Genomic DNA, 20,681 nt, shown 5'->3' on the forward strand with positions numbered 1-20,681 from the left:
TACATTGTTCTAGACCTCCAAATCTCTCAGGAGTTAACAGGCCACCATAAAAGCCAGGGTTATAAACTTGAATTTATTCTAGACAAATAAAGCTTTGCCCTATGAATTCTCTGCCTATTAAGTTAATGAGCCTTGACAAAACAATCATCTGAGGAGCAGCTGACAAATTATCTGGAGCAGCAATTTGAAAGGCGTTGGCTGGCTTACAAACATTTCAGTTGGGAGAATATGGCATCATGTTCCTCTTCCTCTGGAAGAGTCATTTGTCAAACCGAATTTCCTGCAGATCAACAGCAGATTCCCAATATTGGAGTGCTGAGATACAACAATAACTGTAATTACTAAGTAAATAATCCCTGCCATTTCCTCCCCAAACTTGAGGCTCACAAATGCTGATGCAGAACTCTCTCTAGGAAATCTGCATGAAGAAAGCGAAGTACATTCTTATTTTTGATTGGAGCTCATTGAAGTGTTTAATGTGAAGCAAAAGAGCTTTAAGGAATTCAGGTGAGTAGAGGGGGACTTTTCAAAATACTTGGTCAGTATCTTGAAGATTATATTTTAGTGTAACTTCCCACAGAGATGATGGTATCACAGCTGTGGATCTAAAACAGGGTCCTTTACTGGATTAATTCTTCAAAATTTTCCACACAATACAGTCCTGAACCACATTGCCTTTGGGAAATTTAGGGCTGTGTACATTAAGTACTCTTGGAAGAACAGCCACTTGTTTTAGGGTAAAAATGAGATGAGTACTTTTCTAAAATCTGTTTTTCAACTGTGAATACGGAGTCCATTTGGAAATTGAATCATGATCCACTGTAAAGCTGTCACTTTCCTTACCAAAGGCATTTGCTGAAATATTATTTCAAATGTCTTCCTCCACACTCAACTATTCAGAGTCCTGTGGAAAAGATGACAGTACTGAGAACATGGAAAAATGTCATATTTTCCATCTGAATGTTATTTCACAGTGTGAAGGAACTACAAATTATAGTAATCAGTTGCCTCTGCAACAGCATGTAGCAAAGTATAGCACAGAGCATTTAACCATGAATTGTGTCTTTTCTCATATTTTGTGTTCTTTTTGCAGTTTTTGTTGGACTCTTGATTTAAACAAACTCATTAAATATACAAGGACTAGAGCTCAAAACTATATCAAAGTAGAATGAAGATAAATGAAACCATGTTCTTAAAGAGAATTGTTAACTCACACACAGTAGAATAATACCCAGCTTTCCAAGTCCTGATGTCAGGCTATCAAATATCTGATGACCAAGTATTCAATCAATCAATCATAAAGCAAAAGAATGTACAGAATTGTACATTCAGATGCCAAAATGGCCTAGCTTTATGAGCCTTCCAGAGATCAACTGATTATTGACTACTAAGTATGTGGCTGCAGGAAGCAGCCTTAACATAATCTTTTCTCCCAACCTCTCTCCAGAGTAGTCATGTCTGGAGAGATCAACCATTCAGCAATGAACTACCTCTCTCTGTGGTTAGCAAGGCACTCAACTCCATGGCCCCAACATCCACTAGAACCCAATCACTCAACTTTCTAGTTCAAGTTGGAACCTTTCATTCTAAGGGGAACATTGAAAGAATCTTTCTATAATGAACTCTTCCACTGTCTTATTCTAAAACCTCAGAAGAATTACCATGCACAGTTAAATTACTCATATTTATACTTGACCTAAAGAATCAGAGTAATTTTACAACTTTTTGCCCAGTTATGAAATTTAAGGCAACATTAGCAAAGAAATTAAAATATTGTGGGTAGCTCTGTTAGTGCCTGGCACCCTTGTGCAGATATTTACACCTTTATAAAACACTGTAATAATCACTCAAACTTGTTTCACTCAAAATTGCACTGGGCTGAACAGCTTGACTAATCACTTGGACCACTTTGATTAAGCATCTTTTTACAAATTCTAGAAACGACACAGTTTTCATTCTAATAAACTGACATCTTCTGCATGGTTTTGCCACATCTGTAACATTCTTTGCTAGTATTTGTCTTCTTTCTTTTTTAATGGAGCTTTCCATTTCATAAAATTACAATGCCTTTAACCGCTGTCTTCCTAACCCCCAGGGTTTCTTTCCTGTTAGTGTATCTTACATTAATTAACCATTTTACTTTCCACTTACACGTCTGCTCTTCCCACATTATTCTTTGCTTTGAAAAATGTTTTCTGTTGAAAATGTCTATGATCAAAGCTCCAAACATAATTATTTTTCTTCTGTTCTAGAATAAAAAAGATGATAGAATTTTTCCTAGCAAAGGAAGCACTCTAGAAAAATTGTGCCTAACTCTTTCTCTATCTCCCAAATATTGTTTGCAAATGGTTTACTACTATCCTTGTAGTCTATAGAAAAATAGCTGGGTTATACTAGTGTAAGATTTTGCAGTCTGCTTTCCTTCATTAAATATTTATCAGGAAGCATTCACTGACAATGTTTTACAGAAAGATCTTCCATTATTTCAGTCATGGAAATGTTCATAACTTTAGGCTTTCCTAACTGTCCTCTCAAAGCACAGCTAGCCTAGGGAATGTTGAATTTAAAATGCATTCTTAACCATGATTTGGTGAGGGAGGTGATTATTTTTTGCTCTATTTCTTCTGAATGGCTTAGGCAGCTGTCCTATAAACCCAGAGATGCTCAGTGAACTAAGTATGCACAACAAAGGAATAAACTGACTGAATCAAAACAAATTACTACAGCTTTCAGTGAAGTCTTGGTCACTTTCCATACTCAAAGAGAAACAAACACTGAATTCAGTTGCAAACTGTGGTACATATTATGTAACCTATTTTAGAGCACCATTCCAATGGATCAAAACATTGCCTGTGTTCATCACTGGATTTTGGATGACCAAAATTATATACCAAGGTAACATGTATCTCCCAGTGGTGCAGATGTGAAAGCATGGTTAAAAATAAGCACAAGCTGTAGAAAAAGATCTATGGTGAAGATGCAAACTATGAGATAAATCCAGTGATGTTCATGCACTTTAACAAAGGAGGTGAGGAAGAAGCGCATGCAGTACCTGGTGATCTCAGAGTCAGGGAGCAGGCCTACGTGGTAGTGGGGGTAGGGAGCTGAAAGAAGGAAGCTTTTGTCACACTCGACAGGGGAATAGTGCCTAGGAGAAGGTGGTTTATCACACAGTTTGTTCACAGTGCTGTAAACAGGTTCAGGAGGCCTGGTGATACAGAGACAAGAGTAAAAGGTCAGGTGCATATTAGTTGCTGAGAATATAGAGAAAACACAGCAATCATTTTAAAAGCATGCATAGCAAATCTGTCAAGAGCTTTTCAGTGGGGCTTTTCCAACAAGTAAAGTGTGCTGTTAAAGGAATTGTTAGCGTTTGATAACACTGGTGTGGCATTCAAGTAGTTGCACATAAATATACACAATACAAGTGGACCATAAAACTGCTCTATGGGAAGCGTGGCACTGAAAGGGAATATCTTATCTCTGAAGTTGAGAAAGTGAGGCATCTCCCCAATAATATTTCTACTTTTTTTTTAAGTCTAACATCTACACAGCTTTCTGTGATCTTAAGTTTGAGTACAGCATAGAAGAAAATAAGTTTGTTACCTGAAAAAAGAACTATATTTTACCCATTAATTTGTAATATAGATGAAGTACATATTACTTGTTAATACAACATACTCCTGTCCCAGTGAGCTGGGACTTTGCAAGCAGAGCTGTTGTCAAAGTGCCCCATATTCTAGAATAACACTGATGGCCAGAAACTGTGCGAGCAATTCATCTCATTGGCAGGCAATTCGTTGCGATTCAAGAGTTCTTTGCACTCTTTCCAGATTCAGCCTTCAAAATCTCATTATGCAGCCTGCATCTGAAACAGTTAACCTCACTGCCAAGGCTACTGCAATCGCACTTGCAGGGCTGCTCCAAGCTGCAAGCAGCAGCCTGTGAGGTTAGATACAAAGAGTAAGAGCTTAAAACTAAAATTTCCCTCCTGCTGCTGCGAGCCACCTGCCCGGGGGAGGCAATACTTACCACAGCCCGGCCAGGAGCCGTCTGGGAGAGGGGAGAAGGGAATGCAGCCTTTAGTATCAACCAGCCAGGGATCCGCGGGAGACCAACGGCGAGCAGTTTGCAAAACAAACCCACACCACTTCCACAGTGCATCTCCCACCTTGGAACTTCCCTGCCTTGGCCCCAGGACACACCTTGGTGCCTGCTGGCCCTGTGAAGCTCGACTCATTGTTTCCTGACATTTCTGCTCTAAAGAGTGGCAAGGGTCAATTGCTATCATATCCATGCTTCTGCCACAAGATCCAGGGTATGCCACTGCCTTTCATCACTGTCATATAATATTAGCTAGATGGAAATCTTATTTCAGAAGCCTGAAAATATCAAGAGGCCAAGAAGTTAATGAACTTTTTTTGTTCTTTCGGCTGCACTATGCCTCACATGGGCGTGGGTTTTGCTGTGACTTTCACAGGTACCAGAATTTATTACAGTCATGGATGTGCTAGTAGATACAGAGAATCTATTAGCTTCTGAGTTTGTCCTCTGGGGGAAAAGGAGTAGCTGCTTTACTTAAAAACTGGTCTTACTCAATGTTAGTAACATTATTCATAGCAATCTGCCCATGATTTGAGAACTCTCTGTGCCTGAATTTCCCAGGGAAAACTTTACAGTTAAAAAACTGGCAATTTAAGATTACCAAATAGCAAAATAGCAAAGCTGTCACTCATTTGGTTATAAAGCATTGTGTGTCAAGCACTTAGTAAAATCCCTTTAAAAATGTTTAAGGTAGCAATCATTTTCTATCAGTATATTTCACTTGTTCCAGAGGGATGGATTTAATAATTTATCTACTAAATCAATTGTTGCTTTCAATTAAAAAAAAAGCAGATAAAAACTATTCTATTTCACTGTTGTCCAACACTGCCTTTTATTCCCTTGGAAACTACTTTTGCTTTTAGGCAATATATGAAAGAACAAGTACAAATATCAAATATAAATGATACCTACTAAGAAAATTGAAGAAATATTTCCCCAGTGCAGGAAGATGAATAAAAACTGTAGATTCCTCCATGGCTTAAAACACCAATCAGTCCATAAAAAATTTGTTAGTGTCCTCTATTCAAGTTAATTGTCTTCTCCGTGTAGTAGACAACATCAGAGTGTTGCTAGCCCTTGGATATATTGTGAATGCTCAAACTACACTGAGTCATCAGTCAGTGACCATCCAACCTCATGCTGAGACACAAATCATGCCACAGACATGGGCAGATATGAGGAATTTCTTTGTTAATTGAGAGTTACTAGCTGCCTCCAAAAGCAAAATGAAGTTAAACATGCAACATCTACCTAGATATTGACACTGAATTAGTCCTTCAAGCATAAACACAAAGTCCTAACAAATTGTCTTACCAGGGCCAGCAAATTTTAAAACACTTAGCAAATGTTAATATGTTTTAAAACATTTCTGAACAATTTTTCACTCCATTCAGTCTTCCTGGGTGGTAAGATAACAGGAAACTGGAACAAGTCTGACTATAAAGTCCTGTACTCACTGATATTATATAAGTGCTATTGTGACCTAGTTAACATCATACCCTTTGTATTTGAGCTGCAGAGAGAGGTCGTAAGGTTAAGAAAAGGAATTTATACTTCTTATCCTTTTAAAACTGGTACTCTGGTTAGAAGAAGATTTAGGATATCAGATAATTCTAGTTATGAGTACACTTTGTATAAGGCCTATGAAATGGTCTGAGATCACCACAGCCACCTGATTCCCTTCAGATGTCACTTCTTCAAGGTCACTGAGAGCATGGACAGCACTGGTCCTTCGGATGCCTCTATCCTATTCAGATGCATAGGCTAACAACTACCAGCTGCATAGTTGGGCTCTGACTGCATGTTTTATTGGCACAGAAAAGCAAGAATTTAGGAAAAAAAAAAAGGCAGTACATAACATCCAGTGTCCAGGACAAGTATAATCTTATTTTCTCTCTCAATGTGGTGTAGTAAATATGAATTAAGTAGTGTAAAAATATTTGAAAGTTGGGATAAAAAATATCAAGTATAGAAATGACTAAAATGATATAGGGCAGATCAGTGTCCTGCTCATAAAAACTGTGTTCCATTAATCATAAAAAGTAATTTGAGATACTTGCTGCAACAGCCTGTCTTCAAATATCCTCCTCATTCTTCACTTTCTCTATGGCAAACTTGTACTTAACTACAATAGTAGCCACCTACTAGAAAAAAACAATACCCTATTATAAAGAAGAAGATTATGAAGACCACCCAGCTTTATTAAATAATTGTTCTAATGCAGCATTTTCTCGTGCCATTTATATTTCGCCTCACAGAAAGAAGAAAGACTTCTTTCCAAAGGGATCAGCCCACATGATAAATCCTGTCTCGCACATCTTCTCCAGTGCTATGACAGAGACGGATTGTCCTCTCTCAAAGCATGAGATAATGAGAATGCTATTTAGAAAGAGTTTTTAATGTGCCATTATGAAAAAATACAGCCAAGGTCACCTCAACTTTTCTTGCAAGAATAATTAAGAGCCAAACTGAACATAAACATTGAGGCCTTACTTTATGATGCACTAATTCTTCAAATGAATTTAAAAACATGTAGCAAGCCACTTAGCATGCTTTAAGAAAAGTGTAAAGGCTAGATATATATTATTTAAGCTCTAATTCACTGCAGTTTATGTGCAATTGCATCCCTTTCAGATACAGCAAGTATAGCTTCACAGGTTTAATTTAAAAATAAATGCTAAGCAGTTTTTGAAACTTTTTTTGAGGAAGAATAAAGAACTATATTATTGAATTTCTTTTATCCATTATCTTCATTTTTGTCAATACCTATGCATAAAACATCACCTTAAAATACCAAATTTGCGAATATTACTGTATTTATCTTTGATAATTGCAATATCTCTTTTAAAGAGAAATTATGTAATGTGGATCTACTCTGAAAAACAACTAACTACTGCTGTAACTTCTTAGTCAGATCTGCTCCTCTTCTGCCTTTACACTGCTTGTTTAGTGACAAACAGGCATCACAGTTCTCTGTCTTTATCAGTGAGGTAAAAACAAAGCTTTCTGACAAATAAGAGCAGCAAGTACTAGGTCTGGATGGACAGTAACAACTACATTAGTCTAAGAATAAAGCACACAATAGTAAAGGAAGGCAACAGAAAATGTAAGTAGTAAATATAAGTAGCAGCATAGCATGGCTTGAACATGCCCCAGCAGAGAGTTCAACTCACAGGACAGAGAATCAAGTCACTTAATGCCAAAGGTAAGATTTTAAATGGTAACATGAACAGCAGAGAGTCACTCTTCCAGCAAGGAAAAAAAAAAAAAAGCTGAAAGCTGGAATTGTCATTCAGAACAAACGTAACAGCAGCGAGGCATAATTCTTACAGAAAGGTAGAACTAATTGGTGGAAAAGACAACAGTAACAGTGGGAAGTAGAAAATCGATCTAACACTGGTTTTATTTATTTCATAACAGATTGTGTAAAGCGAATATTCCTTGTTGTTTGCAGTCCTTATTATTCCTTGATTAGGTCATCATTGTTTTTTTGTTTCAGGCTGACTTAATTGTGGAACAGAAGTTATAAAAGAATGGCATTTTTAAAAACCATTCTCCCCTCATCATCATGCAGGGTCTTCAATTTATAAAACTTTTTTTTTTTATGGAATCCTGTTTGGTACGGATCAAATGCCAACACACAGCACATTAAATGTTAACAGTTTCAGGTTTTAAAACATTTTAAAACCTTTTATGATATGGAAAGAAACCAGCTCAGCTTTCACAACATATTAAGTATGCAGAGCTATAGCCAGGAAACAATATGAGAGAAAATAAATCTCCCACTGCTAAAAGTTTACAATTTTTTGTTGTTGTTTTTGAATAGCAATTATTAATTGTATCCAAGTTCCATAAAGACATTTAACACATTAGTTTTGCTAATATAATGTCGCTGAGAAGTAGACAAAGAACTTTTTAAGTATTTCACTATTGAACGAAAAATCAATGGCAATTTAAGACAAACAAATTTTCCATTTCTAATAGCCCGTGATTTTTATATATATGTCCTTTGACTGAGCTACTTAGTCATATAACCTTCTAGAAGAACCACATACCTTACTGTTCAATAGGGTAATTAGAACTTATAGTTGATTTTATTTCATAGGTTGTGCCCTGGCAATTTAAATGAGACCAAATCCCTCATATGACATGTTTATTTCAACTAAATGAAAGACAGAGGAGGACTATGAAGAGCTGGAGGAAAACACCTGAAGTACAGTACATTAGTTCTTTCTGGAAACTCTAAAACTAATAATTTCGCAGCTTTTCAGTTATTAACTGCTGTTTTCATATGCCTTGAAGATTTCTTTAACTGCAAAACAAGTGCTTTTTTTAGCACAGTCATGAAGATTAAGGATTGCCTTGTTCCTCTTAACAGTACTATTTTAACATTTTAATCAAGTTTGCAAATGAAATGGACTACAAGAATGCATAAGTAGAATTTAGAACTTCTAATATTCTACACCCAATTCTTCACTTATTTTTCTTAACCGTAAGGAATTAGGGAAATTAAATGACTGCTTAATTTTGAAAAAAAAATCAGCAGTGATTTTCTGTTGCAGTGATGGAAAAGAAGGCTGTTTCACACAGGAATGGAGAGACCGTCGGACCAAAGGTCCAAGAGCCCTGCAGTGACTGTTCAGGAAACAGGGACCAGCAAAGAATGGCCCTCACCTGCTCAGCTGCCAAAAATCAGCGAGGATCACACAGACCAGAAATTAAATCCTAGAAGCCTGTAGTCAATAGGCCTGTCCACCATGAATCAGCAATTATTCTCATTCATATTTGAACATTTTTATATTCTTAGGCTTCACAACTCCCTGTGCACAAACTGATGATGACATACCCAAAAATCTCTACCTTTGTCTACTCCAAGCCTGTTACTTGGTTGCACATTCATAACCTAGGGTAACATTTAAATAACCTTCTATTTGCCATACTTTAAACTTACAATGCATTGCAAACTCCCGGTATCTGAGTTGTTAATAAGTGGTATTAGTCCTTGCCTGTTGCCTTCTCTGTGCCATGGCAACTTTTGCAGATCTCTGCTCTGCCTCTCTCTGACACCTTTTTTCTATACTGGAATTATTTGTTATTTATCTTTCCCTGGAAGCCATGCTACACCCCTGCTCACCCTCTTCTGAGGTTTTTTTCAGTTGCCTCCATGTAGGACTCAATACTTGAATGCACCACAGATTCACAGAGAAAACCATTAAAACCATTATATTTCACACCCTTGTCCTCTCCTATCAGATCCTATTTTCATTCTTAATTGCCTTCTTGATTGCCCATGAGTACTGAGCTGACAATGTCACAGAACTAACCACAGTCACCCCAAGGTGTCTTTCTCAAGTGGCAAGAGCTGCATGAAGGGTCCATGTCCATGTTATATTTCATATGTACTTCAGGTTATCCTTTCCTCTGTGCAGTATGGAAGGCTACTGACCATTTCTCTGTGTTTTATCACTGCCAATCCAACTATCTCATTTCAAAAATCTCCATATGAGCACTAAAGCATACTCCAAAATTTGATTAGTTTTCTGTAAGTGTTAAGTACTAAGTAGCTGCCAGTTATTGTATTAGAAATAGTCAAATCCCATTACTTGGGGATCTCTCACAGGCCTATTTAAATATGCAAGGATAGCTCAGGAATAAGAGATTATCCGTGACTTGATAATGACTAAATTTTTACTTTTACATAAATTATTCTCTCAAGTCAAGATTTATTATACTTAAAATAAATTAGGATAACAAAATGAAATCTTACTTCAGGCAGACAATTATGCATCTGTAAAGTTTAACAATTAGTTTAAGATTAAATTTGTGTATTAATTACAAAAAATATAAAATAGTCAATTTGCAAGTTAGCAACTTCAAGCTTCAATCTAAGGAATGCATTTCACCAAGGATGCAATTTAAGGTTATGTAGATAAACTCTTTTTTCCCTTTAAACTGAACATTTAATGTGTAATTTAAATAGTCTTCTTTTAATTAACTTTGGTTTTAAAAAATAAAATTTCTTAGGTTGATCAAAGACCAAATCAAGAAGAAATTCTATTCTGGGATACCATATTGGATTCAATATGTCACCAACTTAACAATTAAGAGATGAGAACCCTGCTTGTGAGAGACAGTGAGTAACCAGTCACACCAGCAGGCTGGCATCCTCCAGACAGACAGACGGACAATGAACTAACATGACAGACTGCTTGGTGGGATCACACCCACATCATGCACACCCCAGAAACTTTGGGTGCTTCTCCACTTTTCTAGAGGGAGATGGCCTATGCATCTTATCAGCAACTTTTCCTGCCTGCTCTGTATCTCTGTTCCTTGGCCAGTGTACTTGTGCAACTACTGATTATCCCAAACATCACGTGTCACCCTCTGAGGGATTTGCTGGTTCAGTGGCCTGAAATCCCTTCTCCACTGCTTCTTTATGCCTCTTCACCTATTTTTCTGTTATGTCCTGTCTTGTCCTGAATTCCCTTTCCAAATCCAAGTCTTCTTACCTGATTAAATACCAGTCTTCTCTTCTTGTGATTTCCATCCTCACGTACCAGTGACAAGTTTTCCCCCATTTGCACGCTTATCCCTCGCTAAACACACTCCCCCCATTCCTCCAGTCTCTTCAATATTAAAATGTGACAGGACTGGGCATTCAGGGCACAGAACAGAATCCCTCCTGACCATGTTCCTGGGTCAGAAAGGCATGGTAGAAATAGTAGAGAGGAAACTAGCTTTGGCCATTTAATGCTGTGCTCAGTCATGCAGGCTTTTAAAAATAATCTAGTCAGCATGAAAAAATTGTGAGAAGCTTTGATATACTGCAGTGTGAGTACAGAATCTGAAAGTGTTCTACTGAAAAAAACCCATATCAAATAAGTTTTGGAGGATAAATGAACTGGGGTTTTCCCAAAGACTTGCATTTGTTGACTTTTGCGTAGCTTTTCATAAATGCATTAGAAATACTCTCTGTATTCCGTTTCATCAGCTCCTATAACTTAGCACTCTGAACATATATATGGAATATTATGGTATTTAAAATATAATAGCACAGCAATTTCTAACATAGAATAGAATAGAACATGAACTAAGTCACGTAATTCTCCCTCTATCCTTTAAATCATCATACTGGTATGGTTAAAAATAAGTGCAATTTAATTTAATAATAATGGTGGTTAATCAAAAGGACTTTAGGAACAAGCTAATTTAGCATTTTACACTAAATTTTAAAGAAAAAGAATCACAAAACCTTTGCTATCCTTAGATAAAAAATCCAGCCCCAGGCAACAGCCAAGCATGACAATATTAACTTGAACATCTAATCTGCTAAATTTACAAGTTATTTAAGAAGAGGAATAAATAAAAGGCATCATTAGTCTTCCCATACTATTACATATCGTTTATTCTCTTTAGGGTAGAGGTAATACGCTGAGTTTGGGTTAGGCATGGTGAATGATTGTTGTGAGCTCACAATTACATGTGCTCCTATAAGTCAAACCGTAATATTTGTGGTAATGGTTTAATACTGGAAGGTCCAATCTGTGCATCAGCAGAAACTTAAAAGTGTTTCCATAAAACATTGTCAATTCAACTAGCAGGTTTACATAAGTAAAAAGGAAATAGTTGATGAATGCTACTACTTTCAATACAGGGAAAACACATCCCCTTAGACTTCAACTTAATGGTTCTCTTTTCTCTCCCATCCAATTCTCAGCACCTCTTCCACATCCAGAAAATGCTATTTTGCAAAAATGCATGTAAAAAAATCAAACATGCTTTACACAGCAAAACAGATAACTCAGCTTTTTCATCCATGAATCTTTAATATCCAGCCAGAGTTAAATTTTAAAGTGAATTTTTTATCAGCTGAAGCACAGAAGTTTGATGTTACCATTATCTGAAGCTAAAAAAGAAGTAAAAACTCAAGATGGTAGTTCTTGATTTTTATGGGACTTTTCCTGTTGTTGTTCATCAAAGACAGAAGAAATTAACATCTTAAAGCCACAAGATTTTTAGGCTTTAATAGGCTATAATTTTGATATTTCTGAAAATAGGAAGGCAGAAATATGCTAAAGAGAAAATGGTAACATCTCTCTCTGCTGTGTTAGTAACACATGTTCCACAAAATGACAAAAACAAAAAATATCTTTTTTTTTTACTACTACCATATAAAATTTGGTTGGAATGCATCTCTAAAGGACATCTGATCCAGTCTTGTGTTTGAATCAGGACTATTGACAGCACTAGATTTTACCTAGCCAATGCTTAAAAATCTCAAATGGTGGATATTTCAGAGCCCTTCATAGCAAGTAGTATTCCAGCACTATTCTATCCATCTTGTGTTTTAATTTCTTCTGAAATTGAAATCAAAACATCCAAAACCAGTGCCTGTTGCCATTGGTGCTTCTCTACTCAGTAGAGTTTGGTTTCATCATCTCTGCTACTGAGGGTGCTCTTAGATTCTCCCTTTATCTCCTCTTCACAACATTAAATAAGCCCCAGCGCCCTCAACACCCATCCAATCTCCACGTGATTTAGAGCTCTCAGAATACGTTGGGCCCTCTCCACAACCCTCCTAAAGTCAAAGAATGGGAACTGGTCAAAGGCTTTTAGAAAAGAACGTATTCTTCTGCTGGCCATGCTCCTCCAAAGACAGCCTGGGATGCTGATTACCTGACTAGAAGTGAGAGTGCACTTCTGGGTCCATGTTCAGCTTGGTGTCTGCAGTAACATCCAGGTCATTTTCAGTGAAGCTGCAATTCAGATGTTCATGGCCTGCACAAGTGTGTGCAGCTCTTCCATCTGAGATGCAGACTTCTTACTGAACTTTACGAGGTTTCTGCTGTCCTCAAGTATATCAAGAGCCCTTTAGAATACAGCTCTGCCATTTGTCATGTTAACCACTCCCTCTTAATTTCTTATCCTCTTGAAATTTGCTGAGGGTGCACTGTGTGTCATGATCTAGGTCATTGATGAAGACATTCACTGACGCCTTAGGTATCCCTGAGCTCCTCTGCTCATCACTGACCACTTGACACACGCCAAGTGATCATCATCACCCTTTGAGCCTACTGGTTAAGTCAGTTCCCAACTCAGTGCCTTCTTTTACTCCACTCTTCCTCAGCTTTCAAAACGTGCTGTAGGTGACTGGGTCAAAAGCCTTAGCAACACCACTGCATGCAAATGAGCATAGCCATACTGGGAGAAGGATAACTAGCAAGTTAATACAGCACACAACCCAGGAGAAACCCACAATCCATGCTATCCACAAGGTTTCCAAACCATACTTCTTTTCTGATTAGCTGTTCATCCAACCCTTCTCATGTTTGAATGAGAGGCTGTTGGAAGAGTTTTAAAGGGTGCTCCCCGTGTTACAGCTTTTCTTCCCCACAGAAGAGGTGTGAGAAATACCTTTGCAGCCACTCCCCATGATAGCTAGTGGAGAAAAGGAATTACCATGCGCTGCACAGCAGATCCCAGATGCACATTTAGTGGGAGTTATGACATGGGTCAGGTATGACTTTGGAGTCAGCTGTGTTTTCCCTCAGATATTCCTGCTCAAGGCAGCACCTGTGCTGTGGCACTGCTTTGTGAAGGGCAGACACTCCTCTCCCCTCATCCAAGCAAGTTAGAAATTTCATCAGGAAAGCCAACCAGTCTGGACAAGCACATAAACTGCTTTTAGTCAATCTCTGATGAGTATTCCAATTACTTTCCGGGCCCTTAAACGCCTGGCAAATGTGTTGTTCAGTACTTCAGCTTTTCCTATATTATCTGTCACTACATCAGCTTCTCTCCTATTCATCACCTTTTTCCTTCCTCAAATTTTTTAAAGTAGGACACATCTGCAGAATCACTTTTGTTGTCCTTTATGATCCTTGAAGGTAAATGTGAGCTGAAATCAATCAGCGTTCTAATTTTGTCAGCAGTCAAGCAGTCAAGTAATGCTTGTCTGTATTTTGCATTGTAGGTCATCAGAAAGCTCTTTGCTCAGCCATGAAGGCCTTCTGCTGAGTCCCCTCCTTTCTGCTCAACAGGATGGTTCCCTCCTGAGTTCTCAGTAAGTTTTATTTAGAAACCGTCCATCTTTCATGGGCCCTGTGTTTCTTTGGCAGTGTCCCAAGAGATTTTGCTAAGCAACTCTCCAAAAAGGCTGTAGTCTGCTCTTCTGAAATCTTAACAGTCATAACTTGCTGACTATCTTTCCAGATATCCTTTGAATCAAGAACTAAGCCAACTCGTGGTCACTCTGATCCCAGCTGTTATTTACCACCACCCTTGCCACAAACCCTGTTTCTCCCCTCCAGCAGTATCAGGGACCAGTCAGGAACACAATCAATGAATCCCCTGCACTGCCTGCACGACAATTTAATCTTACTAGAAACTAAAACAAGCAGTGTTTTACTTGCCATGTGTACTGATAGAATTATTAGACATAGTTTTCATCCGCTTTTGATCCCATATTCTACTAACCTGAACTTGTAAAGGTGATAATTGCTACAAAAAAAAATACAGGAAGCCAAATTTTCCATTCTAAATGAATTTAAAATAAATCCAAAAAAATCAAGACGTAAAATATGCCCATCGCTGTTAGTATTTTGTACCAACAATACACACAACTTAAAAAAGTTCAGTAATTAAGAGACAACCTTCAGCTTCATTAAAATTTATGGCTGAAGATGATTTGTTACTTTTCTATCCCTTGTGCTCAGATTAGTTTATTTTTTATATAGACTGAACAATTATTTTTTATATAGACTGATTTTTTTTCAACACAGATTCAATATCAGACCAAAAATTACAAATTTTTATCAATTGAAACACTTATTTTTGTTAAGCAAAATAGATGCATTTCGGTTAAAAAAACCCCAAACCTTAGAATTGGAACAAACGAACAAGAAATATAAAACCAGCAGGAAGAAGTTGCAAAATTAAATTGAATGTTCAATCATTTAAGCTTACTGATAGATCCATTATCACAAGTAAGTTAAAGGAAAGTTTGTCATCTGCCTCACTCAAATCACTTGTACAGAGAATTCCAAAATTGCAAAAGCCTTTTTTAGCGCAAAAGTTACCATTCCAAATATTTTTAGCTGGCACAAATGAAAATCTGCCAAAAGTGTTGCAAGACTGCATGGGTAATAAATTTCCTTATGTGAGCACAATGTAAATTAGCCCGATAAACCTATTACAGCAAGAACCAGGTAGTTTGAATGGATAGCACTGCAGTAGCTGGCAAACATCTTAATTATAAAACATTATGTGAGACAACCTAATTGTAAATGCTGCAATCAAGCATCTATAGGTTTTACTAAAGTTATCAATATGATAATTGAATTCCCAAAAGATTTTCTGAATTGGTCAGCAACAAAGACTTCACAAATATCTTTTTATCTTAATGGCAGACTCATCAGCAAATCCTATGGCACTGAACAGAAAGAGTGCATTCACTATTATGAGTTTATAGCTGTGAAAATGACTGTGAGAATTAACTGCTGCATTTCAGTAGCCCCACTTGAATCAATAGGCAATAATTAGATAAATGGCCATTAAAAAAATAACAACCAACTCAGCAGCATTTAAGGGTTAAATGATTTGGTTTTTAAAGTCAGAGCTTCTTAGTCATTGTAGTTAGAGAAGAAAACTGGTCTTTGGCTCTTGCTTGGGTGTCTCTCAGATGTATGTGCATCTCCAGCAAGGAAATGTAATGGTAAGAAGAGTGATTCGTCTTTATGACTAAGTTCATTTTCTCCTTGTACCTTCGTTTCCTGATGTACCATATTGACTATTATCACTAATAAAATGAAGCTCATAATAGCCTCCTCCTTTTCAATAGGTCAGAGTTAACACTTGCTCAGAAAGATGAGATTTCCATCTGATTTCTGCTGTGGCATTCAGAGCCTGCTCCTGTCACTTGACACCATTATTTCTGCCGGTGCCACACACTGTCAACAAAAGGTCATGCTCGTAGAGTCAGCAGCACCTGTCCATAATGCCAATGGCACAGGAAGATTTTGGATATCCGGCCTTCATTAGCCAACATATTAATTCAGAAATCCAGACAGGAAAAAGAACACAGGAGTGCAGTATTTCACAGAATATACAGAGCTTCTCTAGACATTCATTTTTTTCCTTCACAATAATGCAAAATGCACATTGTTGTGAATACCTCAGACAAGAAACAGACTGCCAGTATTTCATTTTTCTGTCAGGGGCGAAACCAGTACAACTAACTTGTTTAAAACCAGTCTGAAAATAGCATGGGAGTGCATCTTTCTTCCCCCCCAAAAAAAAAGGTCAAAAGGACATCCTAATTAATTTGAATACATATCCTGCATGGTTCGTTATAGGCTTTTTATTGGATATCTGCTAAACTATTGGGCTAAGAGTGTCACTGCCTTTCCTTCTATGACTGTTTTTTCTTTTCTTTCTTCTTTTTCTTTTTTCACAAGTAACTAGAAAGTTAGAGCCAGATACACGATGACAAAGAAACAGGACTAACAATACTTTGTCACTTTACAAACATTCTAAATGTTTAAATGGTCTTTTCATTGCCAGGACTGCTTATCTCCCTTTTTAGAATTAATCCCTTCACTTTCTGTGACTTCACGATGTCCTTAGCTATTATTTACTTTTAAGCCTGCAATTTTTTTGCTGTTTTTTAAACTTTTCTAACTCTTTCTCTGCAACAGTGGTGCTGACATCTCATTATAGAAGATGCCCATTCAGCCCTACAAGCTAATTGACAAAGCCTTCATCACTGCAACCCAGATATTTTAATATTGGTATTCTCCCAATTTTGGGAAAATACCCAAATTTGGTATTCTCCCAATATTGGTATTCTCCTATTGTATTTCTCAAATACATGGGTATTTGAGAAATTATGAGATAATTGTTAGACCAGCTAAAAACATTGGTGCAGATTTAATGAAATCAATGTTTAACTATTAATTAAAAATGTAACTTCTTGAAGCCATTCAGAGAAAATTCATCCTAATTGAATGTCTTATAAATTGAAGGAAATCAATTTCAGCTTTGCATTCTCAATCAAAACAAAAGAGAAACTCTTTTAACCAAGACAGGGAAGAAAGGTGTGGTTTCCACATATTTATGTCCTGATTAAACACTGTATCATGATTTAGTTACTCTGAATCTGTCTGATCCAACAAGTTAAGCTGCTTAAGATAGTAATCACATGCAACAAGAAAAATGAAATGCAAATTAGTGGGTTATGAAGCTGATGAATACGTAAGTGGATGAGATTCTTTGACTTGTAAGCACAGCAAGTCACGTTAGGGGATCAGAACAGCCCCCTCCTAGCACAAAAAAAAAAAAAAAATTCTCATTTTCTGTGGCATTAGACATTATAATGAGGGCTCATTTTCCGAACTGAACAACTTCTGTCTTCCAGATGAATGGTAGTGCTCTTCAAACAAAAACATAAATACACACTGTCTCATCAGCGACATTCAGTGTTCACCTAAAACAAGAAATAAAAGAGCCCTCCCAGCATTTTCCTCTGTGTCTCTTCTACCTTGAAATTAACTACACGGATACAATTCTTCTACTGTACATCCATATAGTAGTCACAATTCTTTGGGGATTATTAAAAAAAAAAGTCTGAATAGAAATCTGCAGTATGCTGTATTCTATTTGAGATGCACTGAATGCTTGATTTTGTCCTTTATAATTGCATGAAAGGGAGCAAAGAGAAGCCTCTGACCTGGTGTAGTCGTCCTCCACAAGCATGTGCTTTGGAATGGGTGAGTATCTTCCTGGGGAGATAGGGGCCAGGGATGCCTTGTACTCTAAAGTGCCATTGTTTCCAGAAGAGAGTATATGATTTTCCATTGGTGGAGAATAAGCTGATGGTAAAAATGAACATTTCTAGTCAGCAACTTCCATGTTTCATTAGCAAAAGAACATAATTTTTTAAATTTAATTACCAAGAACATGGTTCAATGCTGTAAATAAGATCAAAACAAACAATCCTGGCTTGAGAGAGCTTAAAATATAACAACAAAGAATGAACAGCTGGAGTTTTACTGAAAATAACAACAACAGCAGCAACAACAACAGCAACGACACAACAATAATAACAACAATAATAATAATGATGCTGGCTTATTTGCAGGGATTCACTCTTTAGAGGATCTTTAGTTCCTGAAGAGGGAGTCTGAATAGGTCTCCTGTTTGAGAGACAGGAAACATTTTCTTCACTTAGGACTAACAGAAGGAAATGCAATTAGGAAAGAATGAGATTAAAAGCACTCTTTTTGGCTCCAGTCTGCAGTAATGGGAGTAACATAGTAAGAACTCAATGGAGGATAAGAGCAGGAATTTTATGTGTGCAAGAATTATGTATACATTCAAAGCCGGGATCCACTACAGGTGTCCAAATCCCCAATATAATTGAAATTTCAGTATCAACATGGATGGTATTTAGACCACGGTAAATCTCCATACTTAAAATGGAAAATGGATGCAAATATCTTACATATAATGATTAATGATGAAAGTTAAATTACTGTGTTGTCTGCTTATTTTTTTGGGTTTGCAGGGTTTGTCGTCTGTGTGCCTTTAGCTATTCTGAAGTTATCTGGGACATTTATGACTGGAGAGATGCAGTAACAGTTGTATTCTATCTCTAGTTAATTTAATTAAAAAAAGAAAGGATAAATAGAAAAAGCAGTGTTACATGCTTCTGCAATGACCTGTGATTAATTTTCTCATGAGAAGAAGACAGCTAAACTTTCTAGTATTAGTTTCAGTCTTTTTTTCAGATGCTAAGATACAGAATGCTTCAAAGCAAAATCTCTCTACAGGGAAAGGCCATTATGCATTCTGAAATGCTCTGAACATGTAGGTGTAATGAAAGGTTCCCTGTGGATAAATGAATCTCCTATGCACCAACAGCTTGGGAAGGGCTACTGCAAATCTTTTCAACCTTTCCTTTCCCCCTGGAATTGTTTCTGTCTTCTCATATGCTGTTGATCTATAATCTGACATAATAAACCACATTGTTTTAGAACTGCAAAATTATTATTTTGAAAGTATAAAGCTCAAGATTGGATAGGGGCGTTTAGCATTTTTACTTCCTGGCCTTTGCTAAGACCCAGACCAGGCTGCTACTGAACATGATTGCCATCTGTTGTAACATTTGCTAACTAAATAGGCATCCTCAGCACGGCTGAGCATACCACTGACACGCATGTTACAAAACCTTCCCTTCTGTTTTCATGGAACAGACTGAATAAGGAGGATTTGGGATATTTAGCTTTTCCCTCAACTTTGTCAGTTCACAACAGCAACACTACAAAAGTGCAGAAAAATTTAAAGCCTTAGCATTTACTGCCCTCAGTAAATTTCCCCACTTTTAGTTAGCCTTAAGTGCCCACAGAATTATTAGCAGGAAATCAAGATGAGTATGGATCGACTGCTGAAGCTCCAGTCAAAAATTGTATTTCCATCCAGTTGCTGAATGGTGCAGCTGGTCCCTGTTGGCAGCTGAACCCAAGGCAGACAGTTTTTAATGAACAACTAATGAAGAAAGGGAGTCTTCAGTAATGAACTGTTTAGACTAACAGGCACCAGTGGTATAAAGAGTGCAGCTGAAATGTTAAGATTGCTGTGAATGCCAAGGGAATGGAAATGCCTGGGTATTGACACCAGGAGGAGTGGCAGGAGGGGTATAGGAATGGCATGTACTGATAAAGCTAGATTCATCAATAAGTCATCAACACTCAACATAATTACATGCAACTTGCCAGGAAAGCCTACACCCAAACTCAAACAAATATTCAAGCCATTAAAAGACAGTGGTGGGAGATAAAGACTAGTTTGAAGCCTAGGACACTCAGACAGGGAGCCAGCAGAGATCTGAGTAAATCCTAAAGACATGCATAGTAGGGAGAGATGGCAGAGACAGAAGATCCTTACTGCTGTCATCTCCTTAAGGGTCCAAAAAGCACTCCAGCAAGGAGGTTGTCAACATAAAAAAAAAAAAAAAACAAACCAACAAAAACCCCCATATATATATATATATATATATATATATATATATATATATATATATATATATATAAATAAGGACTCCACAGCCAGCCACCAACCCTTCTACATGGTCACCTCAGGGAGTGCTGGGGATGCACCTGGATGCACATCTTTCTACTTGAGTACTGAGCCTAGATGCTTTTGAGTGCATGGATATGACAGACTGATTGAAATCAGTTGCTTTTTAAATGAGGACATCTTCCCTTCCTATGAGATACTTCACTGAGTTTTACAGTATTATTTAAACAAATTTTTCCTACAACAGAATGTGCATTGAATGCAAGGGCAAATAAGGCCTTGGTCCTCTGGAAAAAAAATATCCTGATGAACACATATAAAGTTAATGGACAGACTGAAAATAAAGCAAAGTGGACCAATGATTTATCAATTCTTCACTATGGGAGTAATAAAGCACTGGAACACAGAAGCCATGGATATGCCATCCCTGGAAGTGCTCAAGGCCAGGCTGGATATGGCTCTGAGCAACCTGGTCTATTGGAAGGTGTCCCTGCCCATGA

At 37.3% G+C, this 20,681-nt stretch overlaps 1 protein-coding gene across 12 annotated transcripts in view; it reads right to left on the reverse strand.

The window, feature by feature from the left end:
- The window catches only part of DLG2 (discs large MAGUK scaffold protein 2), an 890,387-nt gene that overhangs the window by 242,075 nt on the left and 627,631 nt on the right, over positions 1 to 20,681 (reverse strand). For 10 of the 12 annotated variants that reach the window (XM_030950072.1, XM_030950037.1, XM_030950029.1 and 7 more), the window contains 2 exons: positions 17,834 to 17,975; positions 3,053 to 3,208 (listed from right to left, as the gene is read on the reverse strand). In XM_030950072.1, the coding sequence (XP_030805932.1) occupies positions 3,053 to 3,208; positions 17,834 to 17,975 (298 nt within the window). The remainder of the gene's footprint in view (positions 1 to 3,052; positions 3,209 to 17,833; positions 17,976 to 20,681) is intronic. The other 2 variants (XM_030950064.1, XM_030950056.1) reach the window with 1 other exon arrangement.

Source organism: Camarhynchus parvulus, chromosome 1 (assembly GCF_901933205.1).
Source record: "Camarhynchus parvulus chromosome 1, STF_HiC, whole genome shotgun sequence".
Lineage (NCBI taxonomy): Eukaryota > Metazoa > Chordata > Aves > Passeriformes > Thraupidae > Camarhynchus > Camarhynchus parvulus.